Source organism: Olea europaea, chromosome 16 (genome assembly GCF_002742605.1).
Source record: "Olea europaea var. sylvestris chromosome 16, O_europaea_v1, whole genome shotgun sequence".
In the NCBI taxonomy this organism is placed as follows: Eukaryota; Viridiplantae; Streptophyta; class Magnoliopsida; order Lamiales; family Oleaceae; genus Olea; species Olea europaea.
In genome coordinates, this window is record NC_036252.1 from 3265433 (window position 1) to 3290336 (window position 24904).

Below are 24904 nucleotides of genomic sequence, written 5' to 3' on the forward strand. Positions count from 1 at the left end.
GACAAATCATTCAAATTAAAGCCTCATATAACGTAATATTAAGGAAATTTTGCCATCAATGTCAGATACCTTAAATGGAATGGGAAAAGCAAAACTATCGAGCAAAAATTGCACTACCAATAATTGTATTTGTATTAAATGGTAATTACAACAATCCATACTTGAAAACTATAATGATACATATAAGAGCACGAGCATATAAATAAATTTTCCCATTATGAAAATATGAAAGCTCCAACAACTGGCTAATGCAGAGCCTGAGAAGCATAAACTATGAACATAACAATCATTTGGCCGTACCCAAAAGTGTAACCACATCAATAGTAAAAGTTACAGTAGTTGCTCTTCTTTTGGCAGTAAAATTCCTTGTTGAGTTGCTGAGAACAAAAAAAAACCTTCTTTTTATGACACTCTCTTTAGACCATGTACTGCATTCCGACTTGTATTAGGTTGGAATGTGGAACGCTCAAATTTGAAATTTCCCTCCTGCAATTTTTTCTCAAGAAAGCATAGAAATAATTTATGACAAGCTTCTTAATAAACCATGAATCCTTCCTCGCTCGAATATCTCCATGACCAAGAAGATATACAACCCCACCTTCTTTAGCTTTGCGTATAAAATACAGTTCCTTATCAAGACTTTGCTCTGCATCGAGAAAAGATGGATCAGTTGAAGGCTCTGCCTTCACCTCTTCTGAAGTGCTTGCTTCTGATATGGACTTGGTCATGTCCTCAAACTCGGCCAAGAGAGGTACACTGAGCGAATAAACACTCCCATTGGGAGCTATTAGAACCCTCGAGAAAGAATTCTCTTCTTCAGAATCTAAGTCTTCATCACTATCACTCTCCAGTGACTTTTCCTGAGCTTCCCTGCGAATGAACTTCTCAAGACTCTCAATCAGCAATTGCTCAAAGGTCTGGTGGTTTTCCTTGCGAACATCCTTGTAACCATATCTGTTCATGACAGTGTTGAACAAAACAATGAGTGACTCTCTCTTTCTAAAAATGCCTCAAGATGCCCACATGAAGATTCATCGATTTTATCTAAACTGCATATCATACCACCAGATGGGTCTCAATGGAATCACAACAAAGGGTTGGATACGAATATATTTTGGAAAATGCAGCTATGTAAAGTTTGCAAATATGACTTCAAGCCAATGCTACCATATCAATGCATAACATTTTAATGAAATTGAAGGTTTGACAATATAATTTAGATCAACATATTTAGAATGTTCAACATTGTTCAATTGTGCATCAAGGCACAACCGACCACCTTCATCTTCATGTCATAATCCCTAGTTTTTAAAGCAAGGGTTCACCAGGTAAAAAGTACAGAGTGCTGCAACCAAATTGCTCCTCATAAATTGAGAAAAACGATCCTCTCCCCTCTATTTCTTCAAATTATGCATTAGTCGAAGAAAAGAACATCTCAAACTTCCATGACAAATTATAAATAAACATGCAACAAAATCAGAGAATCCAGTTAATTACCACTGGGTGAAATGAGTTTGAAATACCCATAACATTCAGCAGACTAAACACGATACAGTCCATTATTATCTTAATTCTGAAGCAAAATAATCTTTACCCCAAAAAAACTCCATTCACGGTGAATTGGGCAGGCAAATAGGAGGACCAAGTTTAACCATCGCAACTTAATAAATCAGACATTACAGTCCGCATGATATATTACCTGGCAACACAACGAAATATGTGGTAGCTTTTCGGGCAGACTCGACGGAACAAAAACCTTTCGCTTTGAACCACAACAGGAACAGGAACATATTTTATACATACAAATATGATCATAGAATGCACAGCAGGAAGTGTGGTAAGAAAATGTCCAAATATAGCTGGTGCTTGCTTCTGATATGGACTTGGTCATGTCCTCAAACTCGGCCAAGAGAGGTACACTGAGCGAATAAACACTCCCATTGGGAGCTATTAGAACCCTCGAGAAAGAATTCTCTTCTTCAGAATCTAAGTCTTCATCACTATCACTCTCCAGTGACTTTTCCTGAGCTTCCCTGCGAATGAACTTCTCAAGACTCTCAATCAGCAATTGCTCAAAGGTCTGGTGGTTTTCCTTGCGAACATCCTTGTAACCATATCTGTTCATGACAGTGTTGAACAAAACAATGAGTGACTCTCTCTTTCTAAAAATGCCTCAAGATGCCCACATGAAGATTCATCGATTTTATCTAAACTGCATATCATACCACCAGATGGGTCTCAATGGAATCACAACAAAGGGTTGGATACGAATATATTTTGGAAAATGCAGCTATGTAAAGTTTGCAAATATGACTTCAAGCCAATGCTACCATATCAATGCATAACATTTTAATGAAATTGAAGGTTTGACAATATAATTTAGATCAACATATTTAGAATGTTCAACATTGTTCAATTGTGCATCAAGGCACAACCGACCACCTTCATCTTCATGTCATAATCCCTAGTTTTTAAAGCAAGGGTTCACCAGGTAAAAAGTACAGAGTGCTGCAACCAAATTGCTCCTCATAAATTGAGAAAAACGATCCTCTCCCCTCTATTTCTTCAAATTATGCATTAGTCGAAGAAAATAACATCTCAAACTTCCATGACAAATTATAAATAAACATGCAACAAAATCAGAGAATCCAGTTAATTACCACTGGGTGAAATGAGTTTGAAATACCCATAACATTCAGCAGACTAAACACGATACAGTCCATTATTATCTTAATTCTGAAGCAAAATAATCTTTACCCCAAAAAAACTCCATTCACGGTGAATTGGGCAGGCAAATAGGAGGACCAAGTTTAACCATCGCAACTTAATAAATCAGACATTACAGTCCGCATGATATATTACCTGGCAACACAACGAAATATGTGGTAGCTTTTCGGGCAGACTCGACGGAACAAAAACCTTTCGCTTTGAACCACAACAGGAACAGGAACATATTTTATACATACAAATATGATCATAGAATGCACAGCAGGAAGTGTGGTAAGAAAATGTCCAAATATAGCTGGTACTCCCTTCGCAAGTTCATTGTAAAGCAAGCCAATGCCAGGTGCTCTGACCGTTCCCAAGTTAGGACCCAGCTTCCGCATCAGATCCATAGACATCCTTCGCTTGACCTCAGTTTCATACTTTATATTGTTTCCATAGTTCCAGATGTACATTATTAAGAAAATCACTATGCCAAACACCAATATGATCCAACTTCCATCTCCCACACTTGATAAAACAGACGAAAAGAACGTCAACTCCAACCACAAAAAAATTATAACAAAGCTCAGCACCACAAGGATATTTAACTGCCATATAAGAAGCATTACAAGAGTTACTAAGATTGTAGTCATCATCATCACTCCAAGTTCAGCAATGCCTGCCAAACAAAGTAAACGTCAGACCACACAAAAGCCAGCCTAATATCTGTTCAGAAAAGAATTCCAGTCAATCAAATTGAAACCTATAAAGAAATTAAAAGCATCTGGTAGTATAATGATAGGCCTCCAATCAAATACACCTATTCTAGAAGGGTTGAGAAGGCTGTAGATAAGTAACAAATTCTGTTGAGCAGAGGTGACATGGCTAGAGTTAGTTACACAGGGGGGTTATAAATAGAATAGATACATGGAGTACGGGGATATGAAAAAAAGATTGTAAGTCATGGTAGGAGAGTGAGGCACTCTCGAATGGCCTCTGTTGGTTTCTGTTTTTGAGTTGTAATTCCCATTCAATCAATACAAATAGCTTTTTCTTGCATTTTCTTCTGCTTTTCCTTTCTTCTACAGATTGGGACCTAACATTTTGGTATCAGAGCATCCAATTCCTTCTTGCAGTCACGACTCTGGCAGACCGAGTAAGTGTGTTGGGGCAAACGGTTGATAGCAATCATCATGAACTACAAACTAACCTAGATGCATTACAATCAGAGTTCCATTCAATGCATACAGGCATGATGGAGAAGGTGGATATTCTACTGCAAAACTGGGCAAACTAGGAGAGGGACAGCAAGGAGAAGGGAATGGCAAAAGAACCAGCATCGTCTGCTAAATCTGGGCCAGCCCACTCCAGACCAAATGGAAGCCAATATGAGGGAGATGGCACCCTGGGAAATTGGAGGGGAGAGTCGAGTGTAAGGCGGTTGGATATGCCGTTGTTCGACGGGACGAAACCTGATAGGTGGATTTTCAGGGTGGAGAGATATTTCGGGGTCAATAAGATGACAGAAGAAGAGAAGATGGATGCTGCCGTTGTATGTCTGGACAGAGAGGCGTTAGTCTGGTTTAAATGGGAGGAAAAGCGAACGGCCGATTCTAAACTGGGAAGAGATGAAGGTGAGGCTACTGCATTGATTTCAAGCCTCACAAAAAGGGATTTTGTGTGCCCAATTTTTGGCAGTTCGGCAAACCACCACCGTAAGGGACTATCTTCACTACAGTGGTTCGATATGTTGGCTGGACCATTGAACATTCTGTCGGAGAAAGTGATAGAAGGGAGTTTTATGAATGGGTTTGAAGCCAGAGTTAAGGGCAGAAGTCCAGTTACATAGACCAGTTGGGTTGGAACAAATGATGGAAATAGCCAGATGGTGGAGGAAAGAAATTGGGTTACTAAGGTTGGACAATAGAGCCCAGGCCCACCAAAATCTAAACCCAATGCTTATCTAATCCAAACCCATACCCAAGCCCACCATTCCTCTTAATATTATCCCAAATCGTTTGGCAGGCCCTTGATCACTCCAAAAACAGACCGCTCCCTTCAAGCGACTTACAGATGCCAAGGTACAAACCAAGCGTGAAAGAGGATTGTGCTACCATTGTGATGAGAAGTTCACGATCGGCCATCAGTGTAAGAATAAGGAGCTCCACCAAAATCTAAACCCAATGCATCTAAAGTGGCTGCTATGATAGCTTGGCCGCGCCCAAAATCCCTTAGAGAACTACGGGGGTTCGTTTGTCTAACTAGGTACTATCGGAGGTTTGTAGAAGCATATGAGATGAAAGCATGGCCACAGACGCAACAGTTAAAAATGGATAACTTTGGGTGGAATGATAAGGCGAAGGCTGCTTTTGAGAGTTTAAAGAAGGCTATGGCTTCGGTTCCAGTATTGGCACTACCAGATTTTTTAAACCGTTGGTGATTGAAATTGATGCGTCCAGCCATGGTTTGGGGGCAGTTTTGATGCAACATCAGAGGCCCATTGCCTATTCTAGTCAAGTTCTCCCATCTCGAGCCCGTAGCAAGTCCATTTATGAGAAGGAATTGATGGCAATCTTATTTGCTATACAAAAGTGGAGACACTATCTGATTGGGAGGCGTTTTGTAGTCCGGACTGATCAGAAGAGTCTCAAATTTCTGCTGGAACAGTGACTAGTAAATGCAAAATATCAAAAGTGGTTAACAAAGCTGCTGGGATTTAATTTCGACATAGAGTACAAGCCAGAGCTACATAAGGCAGTCAATGCCTTATCCTGCATTGAGTTATCTTCAACCTTGACTACACTTAGTATGCCATGTGTTCTACTGCAAGATGAATTATCAAAAGCAGTAAAAGAGGACCCAGAATTGAGCCAGATTCTCACGGCATTGTAAGCTGATTCGTCGTTGTGCCCAGAGTTTGCTTTGGTACGGGGTGCTCTATTATACCATGACAAACTCGCCCTACCCAAGGATTCTCCATTTGTGTTATTGGCATTACAAGAGGGACACGATAGCAAAATAGGGGGCATGGGGGTTTCCTCAAGACATACAAAAGGATTGCTGAAACATTCCATTGGAGAGGCATGAAAGAGGACATTCAGGACTGTGGCAGCTTGTGCCTCCTGTCAACAGAACAAATATTACACTCTCATGCCTGCAGGGCTGCTTCAATATTTACCTGTGCCAGAGAAGGTTTGGGACGATATATCCATAGAATTTATTGAAGGGTTGCCAAAATCAGATGGTTTCGACTCAATCTTGGTAGTTGTGGAAAGCTTGAGTACGTATGGCCACTTTGTGGGCCTTAAACACCCTTTCTCAGCACCTTCTGTGGCGGCAGTTTTTATTAAAGAAATAATTCAATTGCACGGTACGTCGATATTGATAATCACTGATCGTGACCAGGTGTTTGTTAGCAAGTTTTGGAGTGAACTCTTTCGGCTGCAAGGCACTAAACTAAGGCTTAGTTCGGTCTATCACCCGCAAATCGATGGTCAAGCAGAGGTAGTCAACGGGGGTATCGAGACATATTTGTGTTGCTTTACTTCTGGCAGGCCCAAGAAGTGGTTTCGTTTTCTATCATGGGCTGAACTATCTTTTTTTTTTTTTTTTTAAAGGTAATCAAGTATTTTATTAATCAAACCATAATACAAAGAAAGTGTATTATCAATACAAATCCAAAAGAAACGTCATAAAATTGGGCATCCCATCTATATGACTAGTAGTCACCGCATTAAACCAAGTGTACAATGTGAAATAAAACAATTCTCTAAATTGCTCTGTTGTTCTTGTTTGATCGTCAAAGCATCGGCTGTTCCTTTCTCTCCACACACACCAAACTATGCAGCCCGGAATAAGCTCCCATGCAAGTCTGCTATCCTTGTCGCGAAATTTTCTCCTCCATGCCTTTAACACGTCTTCCATACGACTTGGCATCGCCCAATCTATGTGTTGCGATGCGAAAATCTCATTCCACAGTAAACTAACAACATCACAATGAGGGAACAAGTGATCGATAATCTCCCCATCCCTCCGACACATAAAGCACCACTCTGTAATACAAAAACCCCTTATCTGTAGGTTTTCCGCCGTTAGCACCTATCTTCTGACTAGTGTCCATAGTAGAAATGCTACTCGTGGTGGCAATTTACTCTTCCACGCCGGCTTCCAAGGGAAAGAGTTGTTCTCAGGTCCCAATAAAGACTTAAAGAAAGTGCCGACTGAAAACATGTCATCCCGTGCCAACCTCCACCTGCTGTAATCACCATCTCCTGTCCTGATTTGTACCTCATATAAAGATGTCAAAAACAACGCATAGTCGTCTAACTCCCAATCCTGTAAACCCCGTGCAAAAGCAATGTTCCAGCTGATACTCCCATTATGAATATCTAAAACATCATTTACCATGGCAGGCGGCAAAAATGCAATACGATACAAAGAAGGAAATTTCAATCTTAGTGATTGATCTCCACACCAACAATCATCCCAAAAATTGATAGTATTACCATTCCCTTCTACAAACATCAATTTATCCCGAAAATCATTCCACCCTCGCCGAATATACCACAACCGACTCACCTCATAAGAGTCTCGACTCTCGACTGAACACCATCCCCCCTCCATAACACCATATTTTGCTTCTATAATTTCTCTCCAAAAACTCCCCCTCTCCGTTCCAAATCGTCACAATCACTTACCCAACAAAGCTTTATTAAACAGTACGAGACTCCTCAATCCGAGACCACCCAACCTCATGGGAGAACATACGATACCCCAATTAACCAAATGTAATTTCCTCTCCTGCCCTAATCCTCCCTAAAGAAAATCCCTTTGGATTGTCTCCAATCTTTTTGTCACTGCAATAGGAATAGGAAACGACGACATGAAGTAAGTAGGGAGGTTTGACAATGTCGACCTTATGAGAGTAAGACGACCTCCCTTTGAGAGGTACATACGCTTCCACCCCGCAAGCCTTCTCTCCACCCTTTCAATAATACTATTACAGATGTGTGTGCTTTTAAACCGAGTGCCTAAAGGCAACCCAAGATATGTCATAGGCAATCGCGCAACCCTGCATCCTAGTATAGTAGCCAACTCCACCATGTTGTTAGCCACCTCTCCCACTGTGATAGCTTCAGATTTCCCCAGATTAATTTTCAATCCAGATACAGCTTCAAAGCACAAGAGCAAACGTCGCAAATTCCTGATTTGCTCTACCTCTGCATCACAGAAAATCAGTGTGTCGTCTGCGAAGAGCAAATGAGATACCTGTAACTGCTCAACCATAAAGCCCCTTAGTAAACTCTTCCCCACGGCCTTCTCGAGCATCTTACTGAAAACCTCCATTACAATGACAAACAGCGACGGGGATAAAGGATCCCCTTGTCTCAATCCTCTGCTACTACGAAAATAACCCTCCGGAATGCCATTCACCATAACTGAAAAGAAACTGTGGAGATGCAAAATTGAATCCACTTACACCACTTATCCCCAAAGCCACATCACTTGAGCATATATAAGAGAAATCTCCAATTTACGTGATCATAAGCTTTCTGAATGTCAAGCTTACATAGCATTCCAGGAACACCCAGGCGCAGTCTTGAGTCAATGCATTCGTTTGCTATAAGTACTGAATCCAAAATCTGGCGTCCTTTAACGAAAGCATACACCACTTTTCCCAGCACCTCCTTCAATTAATTTGCCAAAATCTTCGCAATAATCTTGTAAGCACCGCTCACAAGGCTAATAGGACGAAAGTCTTTAGATGAGCTGAAGATGCATCTACAACGAGCTCAGCAAAAGATAAAAGTTGTAGCTGACCAACATAGGAGGCTGTAGATTTTGCAACTGGGAAGCTGGTCTATCTGAAAATGCAGCCCTATCGTCTTAAATCATTAGCACACCGTTTCAATGAAAAGCTAGCCCCCAGGTACTATAGGCCTTTTAAAGTGTTAGCAAAGGTAGGACAGGCGGCTTATAGATTGAAACTACCACCAGAATCCCAAATTCTTAAAGTCTTCCATGTTTCTCAACTTAGAAAAGCTTACCACAAAACTTAGGAGAAGATTGGGAGTTGAAGGTTGAACTAGAATCTGTGTTAGGAATACACTTCGCACCACTGGGCAACGCTAATAGGACGGAGGTGCTGATTAAATGGTTTGGTCTGTCACCCTTGGAAGCAGCCTGGGAACCTTTTGAGCTCATTAACCAGCAATTTCCTGCTTTCCACCTTACAGACAAGGTGACTAAATTGGGCGGGATAATTAATAGGCCTCCAATTAAATACACCTATTCTAGAAGGGTCAAGCTATAGAGCAACAAATTCCGTTGAGCAGAGGCGACATGACTAGAGTTAGTTACTCAGGGGGTTATAAATAGAATAGATGCATGGAGCATGCGGTTATGAAAAAATGATTGTGAGTAAAGTCATAGTAGAAGAGTTAGGCCCTTGAATGGCCTCTATTGGTTTCTGTTTTTGAGCTGTATTCCCATTCAATCAATGCAAATAGCTTTTTCCTGCATTTTCTTCTGCTTTTCCTTGCTTCTACAGATTGGGACCTACTGTATTACTTCAATTACCATTATATGATATTAATGGGGTTATCTTAAACATGTAATTCTTTATTTGGATCTTCCCGCAGCTCATTGGTAGATTGAATGATCGTATGGATTGGAGCTTCCTTTATTCAGTTCTAAATGGTATTGGTTTTGATAAGCTTTGGATTGACAGGATTAGGCGATGCATCTCTGATTGTCGATTCTCTGTACTCCTAAGTGGTTGTCCCCATGGTTTCTTTCCCTCTTCTCGGGGCTTCGTAAGGGAGATCCCATCTCGCTCTCCCTCTTCATCATTGTGGTTGACTACTTTTCTTGTCTTCTCATGCAACAATTCCAGACTTGCCCTATTATGGGCTATCGGCATGGTGACCAGACACTAATTTCTCATCTCTCATTTGTTGATGACATGATTATATTCACCAACGGTCATAAACAATCTATAGCGAGGCTCCTTGATTGCTTGGTCCATTACGAGGGCGTCTCTAGTCGGTGAATAGAGATAAAAATGGTCTTATTCTGCCTCACAAGGCTTCTGTTAGCCAGAACAAGAGATTGTAACACCTGACTGGTTTTCGACACCAGCAGCAGCCCTTTACCCATCTTGGGGTCTTGCTTTATAAGGAGGCTAAACTGGTTTTTTGATATGATGAACTCACTCAGAAGGTCAGGAACAGGGATATCTGGTTAGGCCCCTCATTTAAAAGGTGGTAGTTAATATGCATCTTCTTAAAGGCACAGTTATGACAAAGAAAAAGGAAATAAGTACTAGAAGGTACCCCTAGTGAGTTTAATCAATTATCAAATTCATATAGAAGTTCAACAATCAGATTTCAGATATGTCCCAAATTCAGAAAACATCCAGCATGCTTGTATCTACTCTTAAACACTAAACCAAGAGCAGATCAGAGTATGAACGCTGGACCACATATAAAGCCTATGAAATTCCAACTACTATAATGTAGAAGTTTGTGTGTGCAAATTAAACACATAGAAAGATGTAAACAAGATCTACAAATTAAACAGCCAAAAAAAAAAATGGTTATCAATAAATCAAGCTGCCAAAAAAAATGAAACATGAAAAATGAAAAAAGGAGGAAGAAGAAGAAGAATTACCATAAGCATTCCCAATCTCGTAAATACTGGAAATGGTGCAGACTAAAATCAGGGTCAGAACCAGTAGAAACCAGTTCATGACTGGGATGTAAATCTGACCCATGAATTTCCGTGAGGTATGAATTATTTTAAGGCGAGGAAAGCAACCAAGTGCTGTTGATTGTTTAATACATGAGAAAGTTGCCGTAGTCATAGTCCTACTTGCAATCAATGCTGCTACATTAGCTATGAGAAAGACAGGCCAGAAAGCTCCACCTGCAGCAGAAATATTTTGTTCCAGGTAAATAATTAATTTATTTATCTTTTTCATGCTTATACTTATCTAGGATTAGTAGTCCAAGTCTAGGTTAAAATGCATATTCAATATGCAAAATGCATGACAAACTCAAGAAAGCTGTGAGAAAAATAAAACTAGTACCCCTGAGTTGTATATAGACAATAAAACTTTACTGTTGATCTTATCTAGAGTTGTGCATGTTAGTTATCATGACCAGATCTTTAATACACATTAAGGTATAGCCAGAAAGAAGAATACAAAGAAAGGAGGAAGTAATAAAGGAGTTCTAGTAAGACAAAATAATATTTACTTGGAATAGAAGAGAAGAAAGCTTGGGTTGTATCAGCATGATTCTCCATGAGGTAAGCAGCTTGACCCAGGTAGCCCAACAGAAGGCAAGGTAACACAAGAAACATGAAGGTAAGCTGCATCAACAAATTTGGATCGCAGTAAGAAAAATTTAGACTAAGACATTCTTTTAGATCATTTCATTACAGGGGGAGGATAAAGACAAAACAAAAGGAGTATCTGATGCAGTTTACTGCTTTACCTGTACAGATCTCACGGAAAAATAGCAAAGATCTGCAAACATTGCCTCAGAACCTGAGCCAACATAACTGAACATCAGAAGTATAGGAAAAAAATGTCAAATTTAAAATAAAGAAAAACAGAATTAACTTAGAGATGACAGCCAGGAATGTTATATTGCTGATGAACTCAAACTCATAGATGAGCAATTTAAGCATTTCGAATTTCTCACACAAGCAAAAAACTTCTTTGCAGAAGTTTCTCATTTTGCACAAGAATTCTATAATTATAATCATAAATAAATGTCACTTAAAATATTACTCCCATTAGTGTTGATACCTAAATGAACAGCTACTCTTTAAGGAACAAGATAAAACAAATTTATGGTTACGTTGACAGAAAGATCAAAAAATATTCCCATGAACCAGCAAGCTGTAGGAGGCAATGTTGCTAAAAAAGAGCACACTGGAATTGGACTAAACTTGACGGGTTTAGTGATTTTGTAACATTCTTAACATCAGCAAAAGGGAATTTTTTTTTTTTTTTTTTTTTCACTTCAAAATGGATGCGTTAGCTTCTTCTAGTCGCGCCTCAAGGTTTTCTAGGTCATCCCAGATCATTGAATGTTTCTCGTCTCTTATCTAACTCCTCAAATAATATGCACACATGTTCATATTCTAAAATAAATTAGAAAATTCTTGCCAGACAAGAAATTAATGGTCATATCCATATGCATAAAACACCTCCTTTTACAGAAAGCAAGCTTCATGCAGAAAGGTAACATTATATCCACTAAAGGAAACATAAGTACTGTTCAATCAGTCTTCGAGTTTCTATTTTATTTTGGAGGTTTTCAAACACATTTCCATACTTCAGAACATTTACCTGTTGCACAAAGAAGACAGCCCCCAAGGGAATACCAAGCCTTTGTAGAATTTCGCTTGAAGAAATAATAGATGTGAACTGGATTAAATGCCCTCAAGACCATGGTATCATACTTAAGAAGGTTGTATATGCCAATGCCTCCAAGAGAACAAAACCATATGAACAAGGCAGGACCAACTATGAGTCCTACTTTACTTGTTCCATATTTCTGTACACTAAACAAAATTATAAGAAATGCAACCGAGATCATCACCACATGATCTGCAAAAGAAAACTAAAATGGCTGAGTAATTGATTTGATTTCATGTTATTGTGGATAAATAATTGTAGTATCAACGTTGTTGCAAGTTCAATGTATATATTTTGAACTAAATGTCATACAACGATTTCAGTTACAAGGTAATATAACTTCAAGTAGCTCTTATTAATTCATAGTTACACTGATTTATTCCTAACTCAAGCTTAAAAGCCCAAATTTGTACAATTTGTATACACTGCTGAGGTGGTCAGAAAGTCAGTAGCTGGCCATCCCAAATTTGAGTAACAACTCCAAGATACTATGCCTGTTTGGCCCCATTTTCCAAAACAAATTTTTCCTCAAACTCATTTCAACCACATATTTCATGAGACTCACAACTTTTATCAACTTTTCAACCAGAAATTTCATCAAAGTTTATCAAAATCCTCTAAAAATACCATTTTTAGCTAAACCAAATAGGGGCTATATAAATACCGTAAGCACAACCCCTATCAAATATAGGATGCATACTAAAGATATCACCAGAAACACAGCCAAATTCCTCACAGACATCTTTTCTTATATCCTCCAAAGTGCACAGAATCGCAGCATTTTTTTATTAATTAAGTTCAATGATTTGGTAACTCATACTACTTTGTAAGTGTTAAGCGCCTCAGATGACCAAGAAAGTGACAACTCATCTTTAACTGGTAAAGTTTCTTTGTTTAACCAAGCAATCATAGTTAAGATCTTGGTTGTTTCTCAGACAAAGCTTACCCTAAAAAACTGAATCCTGATGTCATTCTACAGTCTAGGTGGGACTTTAATGATCAAAACATATATAAATATTTACAGGATGTTGATTTTGGAAGAATAACTTATTCCATATCACAATTCATAAACTTGTGTTACATATATACACATAGAGAGGATGTTTCTCATAAGGAAACAATCCTATCAAAATAAGAAATTATTCTAAACTTATGCACCTACCATATATAAATGTGTTGAATATATAAAGAATAAATATAAACATAAATTGATGCATAATTTCATAACACTTCCCCTCAAGCCGGAGCATAAATATCAATCATGCCCCAACTTATTACAAATATATTTTACTCAAGTTCTGACTAAAGCTTTAGTGAACACATCAGCTGACTGATCTCCTATCTTGACATGCTTAGTCGAAATCAATCCTTGTTGTAACTTTTCACGAACAAAGTGACAGTCTGCCTCTATATGCTTTGTTCTCTCATGAAATACTGGATTAGTGGCAATGTAAATAGCTGCTGGATTAGCACACCACAAGTTCATAGAGTGAGACGTATCAATGCCAATTTGTCCAAGTAAGTGACGTAGCCACATAAGTTCACAAGTCACCTGTGCCATAGCCCAATATTCAGATTCTACACTTGATTGAGCCACAATACTCTGAATCTTACTTTTCCACGAGACTAGATTACCTCCAACGAAAACACGATACCCAGTAGTAGAGCGCATATCCACGGGAGAACCTGCTCAATCAGTATCCGAGAAACCCTCAACCCTACAATGACCACGGTCTCTATAAAGAATTCCACATCCTGGAGCTCCTTTAAGATACCTTAATATATGAGTTATGGCATCCCAATGTGAAGTTCTAGGAGATAACATAAACTAACTAACAACACTTACGAGAAATGCAATATCTGGCCGAGTAATTGTAAGATAGTTCAACTTTCCCACTACCCTCCTATACTTATCTATATCGACAAACACATTTCCATCTTCTGCTCCGAGTTTCACATATGGTATCATAGTGGCATCACCAGGTTTTGCTTCAGCTAAAATTGTCTCATCCAGTAGGTCGAGAACATATTTTCTTCGAGATAGAAAAATTCCTTTGCCACTTCGAGCTATCTTTATCCCTAGGAAATATTTCAAAGGACCTAGCTCCTTTGTTTGAAATTTTGTGCCTAGGAAAGCCTTTAGCATACTTTGCCATTGCTATAACTACCAGTAATCACAATATCATCAACATATACAACTAACAAGATACACCCAACTGTAGACTGTTTAAAGAATACCGAGTAATCATATGCACTTCTTTTCAAGCCATATTCAATCACAACCGCACTAAATTTTTCAAACCAGGCACAGGGTGATTGTTTCAGACCATATAATGACTTCTGTAGTTTGCATACTTTCCCCGACTCTCCCTAAGCAACAAACCTCGATGGTTGCTCCATGTAAACTTCTTCATACAAATCGCCATGGAGAAATGCATTTTTAACATCCAGCTGGTGAAGCGGTCAATGATAGGTAGCAGCAAGAGAAATGAACAACCGAACAAAAGCTAGCTTAGCAACAGGAGAGAGTCTCAAAATAATCCACACCATAAGTTTGAGCATACCTCTTAGCAACCAAACGAGCCTTCAATCGAGCAACAGATCCATCAGGATTCATCTTGACTGTAAACACCTATTTGTACCCAATTGCCCTTTTATTGAGTGATAAAGGAATCAATCTCCATGTGTGATTATGTTCTAGTGCCAACATTTCATCTTGCATGACTGCTTGCCAGCTACAATGGGATAAAGCCTCAGAGATAGATTTTAGTATGGACACATGCTCTAAGGAAGCAATAAAAGACTTGGAAGATGGTGACAATGCATGTTGAGAAGCAAAAGAAGAGATAGGATAAGTACATGATCATTTACCATTACAAAGAGCAATGGGAAGATCAAGAGTAGGATCAGGAGGGGGTGACGAATCCTGAGGAGAAGTAGCCGGTAGAGGAGGCAAGTCATGGCCAATATCAGGTTCCACCGAAGATTGCTGCACACGACGAATGTAAAAACTTTGAATAGGAGGGCGAGAAGATACTGGTAACACAAGTGTCGTAACAATGTAAATAAGGAAGTCATCCCCGGACTCAATAGGAGATGGATTAGAGGACACAGCAGAACTAGAAAAAGGTGTGGCCTCGAAAAAAGTGACATTAGCAGACATTAAGTATCATTTTAAGGAGGGAGCAAAACATTGATAACCCTTTTGATGTCGAGAATAACTCAAAAATACACACTTAAGGGATCCAGGATCAAGTTTGGAAACTTGAGGTCTCATATCTTAAACAAAGCAAGTGGACCCAAATATTCTAGGAGCAAGAGAGAAGAGAGTCTGAGAGGGGAATAGAATGGAATAAGGGATTTTGTCATCTAAGATAGATGAAGGCATACGATTGATTAAGTAACACGCAGAAGATACTATATCTGCCCAAAATTCTTTTGAAACTTTTATATGAAAAAGGAGAGCTCGTGCAACTTCCAATAAATGACGATTCTTTCATTCTGCTACTCCATTTTTTTGAGGAGTAACAATACATGAAGATTGATGAATAATGCCATTTTGTGAAAGAAAGGAAGTAAATGTCGATGAGAAATACTCCTTGGCATTATTACTTCTTAAGATATGTATAGATTTGTTAAATTGAGTTTTAATCTCAGCATAAAAGGCACAAAAAATTGAAAATAATTTAGTAATATTTTTCATAAAATATAACCAAGAAACACGAGAATGATCATCCATGAAAGTAACAAAATAGCGAAAACCAGACTTAGATAAAATAAAACAAGGACCCTGAATATCTGAATGTATTAAATCAAAAGGGGACACAGCCCGTTTATTCATTCTAGGAGAAAATGACACTATGATGTTTTGTTAATTGACACGACTCACAATTTAATTGAGACACTTGACTAAAACTAGGACATAATTGCTTCAAAACAGGGAGAGAATGATGGCTGAAGCGACAATGGAGCTGCATAAGAAAAGAAGTACTAGTGCATGCAATCGATCTTAGCACCTGTGTAGGGGAAGATTCTAGCACATATAAGCCATTGAGCTCACGTCCTCTACCAATAATCTGCTTCGTCCCAAGATCTTAGAAAACGCAATGGTTAGGAAAGAAAATGACACTACAATTAAGGGATTTAGTAATTTGACTCACAGATAAAAGATTGAAAGGAAACTTAGGTAAACATAAAACAGATGACATTGGTAAAGAGTTTGTTGGATGTGCAATCCATCATCCAACAACGGGAGTTGTAGACTCATTAGCTAAAGTGACACATTGTATATTGGAAGAGTATTGAAGAGATGAAAGTATACCTGTATTCCCAGTCATATGATCTGTGGCGCCGAAATCAATGACCCAACTATGGGATACGGTAGAAAGACATGCTATAGAATTACCTGTGTTGGCTAAAGTAGAAGTGGTAGGTGTAGGAGGCTGTTGAGAAATGTAAAATTGTGTAAGGCGAGCCTCTTCATCTGCTAAAATTGTAATTTAAGGCTAAGTAGAAGGTGTAGGTAAAAGACCGACCATCCTGAGTGGCAACATTTGCAAACTTTCGTGTTCTTTGCTGGTTTACCATTTAATTTCCAACAATTCCTTCTAATATGTCCTTGCTCTCCACAATAATAACAACCACAAGAACCACCGCTAGAAATTTTATCTCGACTACCTCCTCCTCCTCCTTTATTATTGTAATTGTTATTTAATTTTGAATTTGTGCCAACCAGAGCTACCGTCTTATTTGGTACTATACCTTGCTCCTTGTCATTGTCCTTGCATACCCGAAGAAAACGAGCATATATATCACTCAATAAAGGTACTGCCTCAATAGTAAGTAACTGAGTACGAGTCACCTCATATTCAGGACCCAATCCTGCAAGAAAACACTGAACCACGATCTGCTCTTCTTGTTCTTGCATTTTCTTCACATCATTAGTAATAGGAAACATGGCTCGCTTTTTTTCAAATGCTTGTTTTACGTCAGTATAATATTGAAACAGATTTCGCCACTTTTGCTCAGCCCGGTAAATTTTCCACATTAGTTCATGAACATGCGACACATCATAAACCCTAGATAGTCTCACAGTTCTTTCATAGTATCAAAATGATTAATAACATCATCACCTGTCGAGTCAAAGGTATGAGTTTATCATCCTCCATCAACCATTTTTTTCGAATCCCCGGATTAGTATTAGAATGTGGAGGTGGGTCATCAGTCAAATGGTCGCCCAAATCTAAACTTGATACATATCTACGAACAACTCTCTTCCATTGAGCATAATTTCTACTACCCGTTAATTTTCTTTCTGTGATTTTTGCAGATGGGGTTATTGTGATTTCATTAACCATTTTTTTATCACCTTCCGCCATTGATTATCAGAGAACCAAAAGGAATACAAAATAAACTCCAAACCAACTTAACAATAATATCAATCCAACAATAATGCACGTCCAGTAAAATGCAGTCCAAACGAAACAAAATAAATCAATTCAACCGAAGTAAAATGAGATTGACCCGCCTCAGCCCAAACAAATAGCCCAAACCCACAACTCGTCTGCAGCCCAAACACAAACACAGTCCACGCTCACCGGAAGGAGAAGAGGAAACTATGAAGCAGAGAAGTCGACGATGCCAGACGAAACCAGATTCTCTTACACCCAACACTCGCTACAGAGAAGTCGACGAAGCCAGACGAAGCTAGTTCTCTTACACCAACACTCGCCACACGCAACGGGTTACTGGAGAGCCTGCTGATCCAGAGAGAACTCAAGTCGAGATCACACAACGTCGCGGAACGCTCGTTGCAACCAATTTCCGCCGCCACACTTCTGGTCATCAACCACCAAGAAGTGACTCAAGGTAAGTCTCTGTCTTAACCCGAAAAATACCGGCCCAAACCTTTTCCACCACCGAGACCAGTCCCACGAAAAAATTACAAACCCTAATTTCTTGAACCTCTGATACCATGTTGATTTTGGAAGAATAACTTATTCCATATCACAATTCATAAACGTGTTACATATATACACATAGAGGATGTTTCTCATAAGGAAACAATCCTATCAAAATAAGAAATCATTCTAAACTTATGCACCTACCAGATATAAATGTGTTATATATGTAAAGAACAAATATAAACAGAAATTGATGCATAATTCCATAACACAGGACTAGAATAAATTTGAATCACAACCCACATCAAAAAAAGTTAGGCAGAGGAAAAAAACTACTCTTCTACAAGTATTTTACTTGTTGATTTCATTTAATTAAAGAGGATCACTCACCTTGCTTTATCCCAGAAACTCCAATCTTTAAGCCATCAACAGCAGATATCACTGCACGTGCATTATTAAAAATTCATATCAACTTCAAGCAATAAAACATGTTTTGAAATGAAAAACACATGACAATGCCCTTGGACTACCAAAGAACTAATCCTCCAAGACCAATAAAATGCATTAACTTGAATATGCTAACAATTACCTGACATTGCAGGTGTAACAACACCACCAGCTATCACCATTGAAGTAGCAGCAAGAACCAACATCAGAATAAGCTTTTTCAGAAAAAGAGATGCTTCAAGTCTTTCCATTAATTTCAATGACCTTTCTAGTTCTGGAGATGGAACCTTAAGTCTGAAGCTGAATATACGAGTATCTGATGGAAGTCGGTTAGGGAGAAGACTAACTTTAGCATGCCTACAAATCAATGAATACAAAGCAAATGTACCACCTGCAGCAATTAGGCAAATAACGAATCAAACTCATTAACTGTACAAATATACAGCACATACAGTGTACGGCCATGGATGAATGTTGTAATGAAAATAAAAAAATTGGATACCTTCACCATTGTCATTGGCCCAGAGAACAATGAGGACATACTTGATCAATGGAAACAGAATTAAGGTGTACAAAACTAGTGACAGTGCACCAAGAATATCTTCATTCCCACTGACTGGTGCCTTGCTGAACATCACACTGAAGGTGTATAGTGGACTTGTCCCCACATCACCAAAGACGACACCAAGTGTCTGAAAAGCCAGTATAAGTCTCCTGCCCATGGTGACATCCTGCAATTGCCTTTTAAGAATAAAGATACCAACCCCTCATGAATGATTTTTGGTCATACAAAAATTTAACAAAAGCTTATGTGCAATGGTTCTTCTTCCATTTTCTCAATACAGATACTAAAAGAAAGTTACCGAGAGAGAACTCAATTCCCGAAGATATAGATGAGTGCTAAGTTACTTAGTATCATATCCTAACACCTCTGCACACAGTAGATCTTGAGTTGAATATGGTTAGAAGACGTGAAAATGTGAAGTCCTTGTTACATTAAGCAATGGCCAATTCCAGGTTGCTCAATCGGTAAAGAATGTCTTAAACTTTTTGATGAAATATATTTTCCAGCTATAAATCCCAATTCTAATTTTAATTAATCAATAGACACAGAGGATAGTGGAGCCATATTGATTGATCTTTTTAGGTGGGCAATTATGGAAAAGCTCCAAATGTTCTAAGACTGATTCATTATTGTTGTGTTTTGGGGATCTAATTTGAACACAACAAAACCAATATACTAAACTTTACTATCAATAAATTTGGGGATCAGTTATGTGTTGTAAGACTGATTCATTATTGCTATTTCTGGGATTTATTTTGAATACAACAACAAATTTTAAACTAAGCCTTATTATATATAAATATGGGTTGAGTTACATGAATCCTTTTCCGTCCCTCCAATTAGTTAGTCGATACATGTGTTGAAAAATCCAATCCATTTAGCTCTTTAGGATAATAGGCCATGTTATTTTTGGTCTAGTCCTCCGTCTTTTAACATGTTCTACGGAGACTGCATCACTTTTATGTTTCTATATATTATATATCCCAACACCCAAATCGTACTTCCATTAATTTCTCCTAGATTTGTGTCACGACCAGTTATTGGCTTACATTCTCAACACTTATCTTATCCATTAGCCACACATCCATCTTAACATCCTCCTTTTTTACCATGTTGATGTTGTGAAAATTTATTCATTTGATAACTTCAACACCTAATACATAAGTGTAGATATGTGGAACTGATTTTCTAGCTTTCTTATAATAAAATAATAATAATAAATAAATAAATCTCTAAAACTTCTCTATTACATCAAGTTCTAATGCATTACATCCTCTTCAATTCCTCGGGCTATGGTTATTGGTTGGGATGTGAGACAAGAAATATAGGTGAATAGCCTTGGGCCCATAGCAAAAAATGATAAAAGGCAGAACAGACAGGGAATTATATGATGTAAGTTTATGAACTTAGAAATCACATTCCCACCTAATAGTTATGATACAAGCACATAGTATCAGATACAAGCACATAGTATCAGACAATCTAAATTAATCAAATCAATTCCAGAAAAAGAAAAAAAAAAAGTGATGTACCTCAATGTCATTCCTTTGAGCGCCAGGAACTTCAAGAACCTCAACATCAAACGAATCAATATGAGGGCCGGTACGAATTAGCTTCTGCTCCGCGGTATCCTCATCGTCAGAATCCATGCGTGGAAAATTTCCCTCCTCGGTAGCACCGCCGTCAGCAAGTCCGTCGTCGATCTCCGACTCCCACACGTCCTCATACACCCACCGCGACTCCATCGAGTCCATAGAAGCTGAACCCCCATTCTCCTTCTCCGATCCCTCCTCCGCCATTAGTACCTAGACACCATACACTTATATCTCTACGTATTTATACACGCATTTTATATGTATATTTGTTGTATGTAAATGTATTCCGTAGAAATCAACCAAACCCTGAGACTTTTGGATGATCTTTCCAACAGAAATTTTTGGGCTGTGTGCGAGCGACTGAACATAAGAGAATTATTCTACAACCTGGTCGACAACTCCTGGGGGCCACGATTTTTGTCAACCCAATTGAACCGTTGCTGTGAACATAAACGTAACTACTGACGTAAGGCTAAAGTGCAACTGTGTTATATATTTCATGAATGGTGTGATTCTAACGTACGCTCACGGGAGCAGTGCGCACCAGCTTGTGCCTGGGGTACTCCTGACACGTGTCTTTCCGGGAATAAATACCAGAATTTCCAATTTTGGGTTTCGGATAATTGTAAAATGACACGAGCCTCTTCACATTAATGAAACGGAAAATTGCAGCAGTGTTTTATAATCTTTTCATTTTCTATAAATTTCATCTTAATCTTCTTTTTGTGTCAGCGAAAGTTCCTAACCTTTCATAAATATGCACTTGAATCCATTTGAAAGGAAATCGTCCAAAACATTATCAGTTGATCAGAAAAAGTAAAGAATCGACTCCAATAAAACCATCAAGTTAGCAGATAGTTCAACAAATTTTCCAAATCAACTAATGGTGTTTTGGACGATTTTCATCCATCCAGATGACCTCAAATGCATATTTATGAAAGATTAGGGACTTTCGCTAACACAAAATGAAAATTTGAATAAAATGTGCAAAAAACGAAAAGGGTAGAAACCGTTACTACAATTTTCCCTTGAAGAAATATCAATTCATGATGCGAAAGAATCAAAACCTTCAAATATGAAATTTCCAATTTTGGGTTTTGGATAATTGTAAAATGACATGAGCCTATTCACATTAATGAAATATCAATTCGCGAGGCGAACGAATCAAAACCTTAAAATATGAATAATGCTATTTATATTCATTCACTATTGTAGTCGTCATATATAACATACATATGTCAATTAGTGATTTGATATATGAGATAAGAAAATACTACCATATTAATACATCAAATCACAAGTCGCTATGTAGAATGTCATTATTTCGCGCGGGTAGTCGCTAACAATTAAAGGGATCAGACGATTGTGTAAGGAACAAATCTCTTGAGACAAAGTCTCAGAAAGGGGTGTTTTATTGGTGATAATGTACAATTGAAACTAAACAGAATGCCTCCAAGGAGCGCAAGCACACGAGTACTGAAAGAAATGTTTAAGTTTAAACTAAGAAATTGAAATTACATATTCTCTGTTTGAGAATGTTTGATTCGGGAGTCCTTTCTCTCTCTGTCTTCTCTTCCTTTTATATTCCCTTGATGATTTTTTCGTGACAAACCGCTTGAAAACTGCTTGATTGCTTTATAAATACCCACTTTCTTTATGGTGGTTAACTTGTTGTGGAACTACCGTCTCTAACTGCTGCCACTACTCTTTGTCGTTCAACCGCCTTCAACTGAGTTCCTTGAATCGTGGAATGTGATAAGGTTACTGAATAACTGCTTCAATAACTGCATTTCTGGATAACCATAACATTTTATGTTTGCTAAGATCCTGGGTGATTCGAAGGTATGGGCGAGAACAAGGTCATCGCTTTGGGCGACTGTAAGGTACTCCATTCGCTCAGATCTTGGGCGTCTTGCAAGCTTGAGCGATGATCTTACTGCATTCACTGCATTCATTAATCACTTTGTCTGAGTCTTTATCCTGAATTGCCCAATTGGGCTTCATTCTTTGGGCTATTCGATTTGGACTGCACTTTTAGTGTGTCAACAATTACCCCCCAATATGGCAAAATTAATACTAATTATTAATCTTTGCCATATTTATTTTGTATTTTCCAGCAACATTTGAAATTCTCAAGAATTTCAATCATTATTTCTTTCTATAGCCTGAAAAGGTGCGACGTTACAAACTTTTATAAACCCCAAAGACACGCCACTTCATCGCACCACTAAATCACGCCTCATTATTTCGCGCTTCTTTCTCGCAATATTACTGTTCATCTTCTTGCTACTGTGCTACGTTTCTCAAGCAAACTTTAACAAAACTGTATTTCGTTCCCAATGGCAGCTCCACAAACCAATCTGATGACCTTTTTAGTTTCGAAGATTTCCAGAAAATCCTTACTTGGCCATATGTAAATCCGAACTTCCTTGCACCAACCAATGCCGAACTCAATGAGTTCTATCTGGGTCCATCATTCAATAACGTCGAAGCCGTCGAACAAGTGGCGGTGGGCCAACTGTTCCCTTGCACTCAAGGCCCTCCGTTCCTGAACTCTTTGCAGCTGAAGCCGAGTCGCGAAAAAGGTATTCGCACTTGGCCTAAATCTGATGTTATTTTTCGTAGATGGCATGCTCGCCTTGTGGGCCATGGTCCTACCAAGGCAATTTTTGATCGTGCTAAGATTTCTGATTTATTAGAAATCGCTCTTCAACCACCAATTTTTTGACCCAGTGCTTTTTCCTATTGCTTTAAGTTTTTTGTCTTTTGAATATAATACCTTTGTTTTCCCTCTTGGTCTTGTGTCTATTACTTTACGGGATGTTGGGGCCCTAGTAAATCTTCCACCTTTGGACGATACCATTTTTCCTGGTATTTTGATTTCCGGTGTCGCCCCGAAATTCGACAAGAAACTCACTGAGTCCTACTCAAGCCTGCAATAAGGCTTTTATAATCACTCAAGCGCTGAACCTTCCCATGCTGAGCATGTGGCCTTTCTTCAGATTTGGCTATGTAAATATATTCTCTGCGTGCCCAGTATGAAGCCTTCCATAAGTTACTTACCCATAGCGCATGAATTGGCGCGTGGTAGGCCTTTGAATTTGTGTTCCTTCTTGTTGGCTGCCCTTCGTAGAGACATGATTTCTCTTCAATTTCAATTGAAGAATGGTGCATCTTCCACTGACAGTGGGCCTCTTTGGTTCACTCAACTATGGTTGAGAGCATATTTCCCATCACTTGGTGCTCCATCCATTTCTCTTCATTCTACTAGTTGTTATGGGATAGCTATTGACCCATTGAGCCCTGTAAATATGTCCAGTAGGGACATTTTTTCATTTTTTATACGTTAAATTCAATTCCTTCCTTCTTTCCTTTTCCTGCTCATTTGACTCCAGATTATGTGCAACCTCCATCCACCCTGGACAGTGCGAGCGCCTCTCTGCTCGTTTGGGTTTAGTTTTTGACTGGGAGGGAGTTGTTCCATGATATTTTAACTGGAACCAATGCCAAAGCTGGGGTTAAAATATATGCTCCCCAATTTTTTGCTCGCCAACTTGGTTTTGGCCAAACTTGGCCTGTTCCTCCTTGCTATTCAAAAAATTTGACAGACCGCTTTCACACCATTAATAAGGTAAAGGCACAAGTTATAGATGCTCGCAACATTCTTTTGACGAGTAAATTTTAATTAGCCCCCTTCAATTCTAGTCGTGCCATTCATCCCCTTTTTGAACAACTCTGATCATCAGTGAAGCGCAGATTGTTTGCAACTGATGCCAATCGTGCTTTCCATTCACTGGATCAGCCAAACACTTCTTCCACTTCTCCTATTTTGGTCACCCCTGTGTCCATTAGGAATCCTTCCTCCCCTGCTCGTGTTAAACAATATATTCGTCCATCTACTTCTCTACCTGCCAAGGCTACTGCGGCTAAGAGTGCCTTAAGCCGTAAACGGCCAGTTTCAGCATCTCCCATTTTGGAGGATGATGATGATGATGACGCTCTTCTCATCGTTAGGAGAAAGGTAATTGAATTCTATTTATTCACAAACATACCTTTCTATGTGCTAATGGTTTACTTGAAACCTTTCTATGTGCTAATGATTTACTTGAATTTCTCAAAAAAGTTCAGTCTCTCATTTGAAGGCTTTGGTGTTGGCAGCTCCTACTCCATCATCATCTGCTGAAACTGCTTCGTCCAAATAAGCTGATGAAAGGACTATGCTTAAAGAGAAACCTTCAGTCCCAGAACCTTCATCATA

The 24904-nt window shown here is 38.7% G+C and overlaps 1 protein-coding gene across 2 annotated transcripts; it reads right to left on the bottom strand.

Moving 5' to 3' along the window:
* Positions 1-108: 108 nt before the first annotated feature.
* Positions 109-21107, bottom strand: LOC111411731 (potassium transporter 7-like). Of its 2 annotated transcripts, XM_023042312.1 has the most exons (12): positions 20952-21107; positions 20584-20856; positions 18989-19217; positions 18629-18877; positions 18430-18480; positions 12068-12328; positions 11205-11257; positions 10965-11079; positions 10378-10632; positions 3011-3385; positions 1700-1847; positions 109-954 (listed from the first exon to the last, which is right to left on the bottom strand). In XM_023042312.1, exons 1-12 carry the CDS (start codon positions 21012-21014, stop codon positions 417-419), a joined length of 2610 nt encoding a protein of 869 aa, XP_022898080.1. In that variant the 5' UTR covers positions 21015-21107; the 3' UTR covers positions 109-416. The 2 variants fall into 2 exon arrangements, with proteins under 2 accessions (XP_022898080.1, XP_022898081.1); XM_023042313.1 differs by lacking the exon at positions 1700-1847 and adding an exon at positions 1863-2117 and having other exon boundaries at positions 109-699; positions 2863-3385; positions 20584-21107.
* Between the last annotated feature and the right edge of the window lie 3797 nt (positions 21108-24904).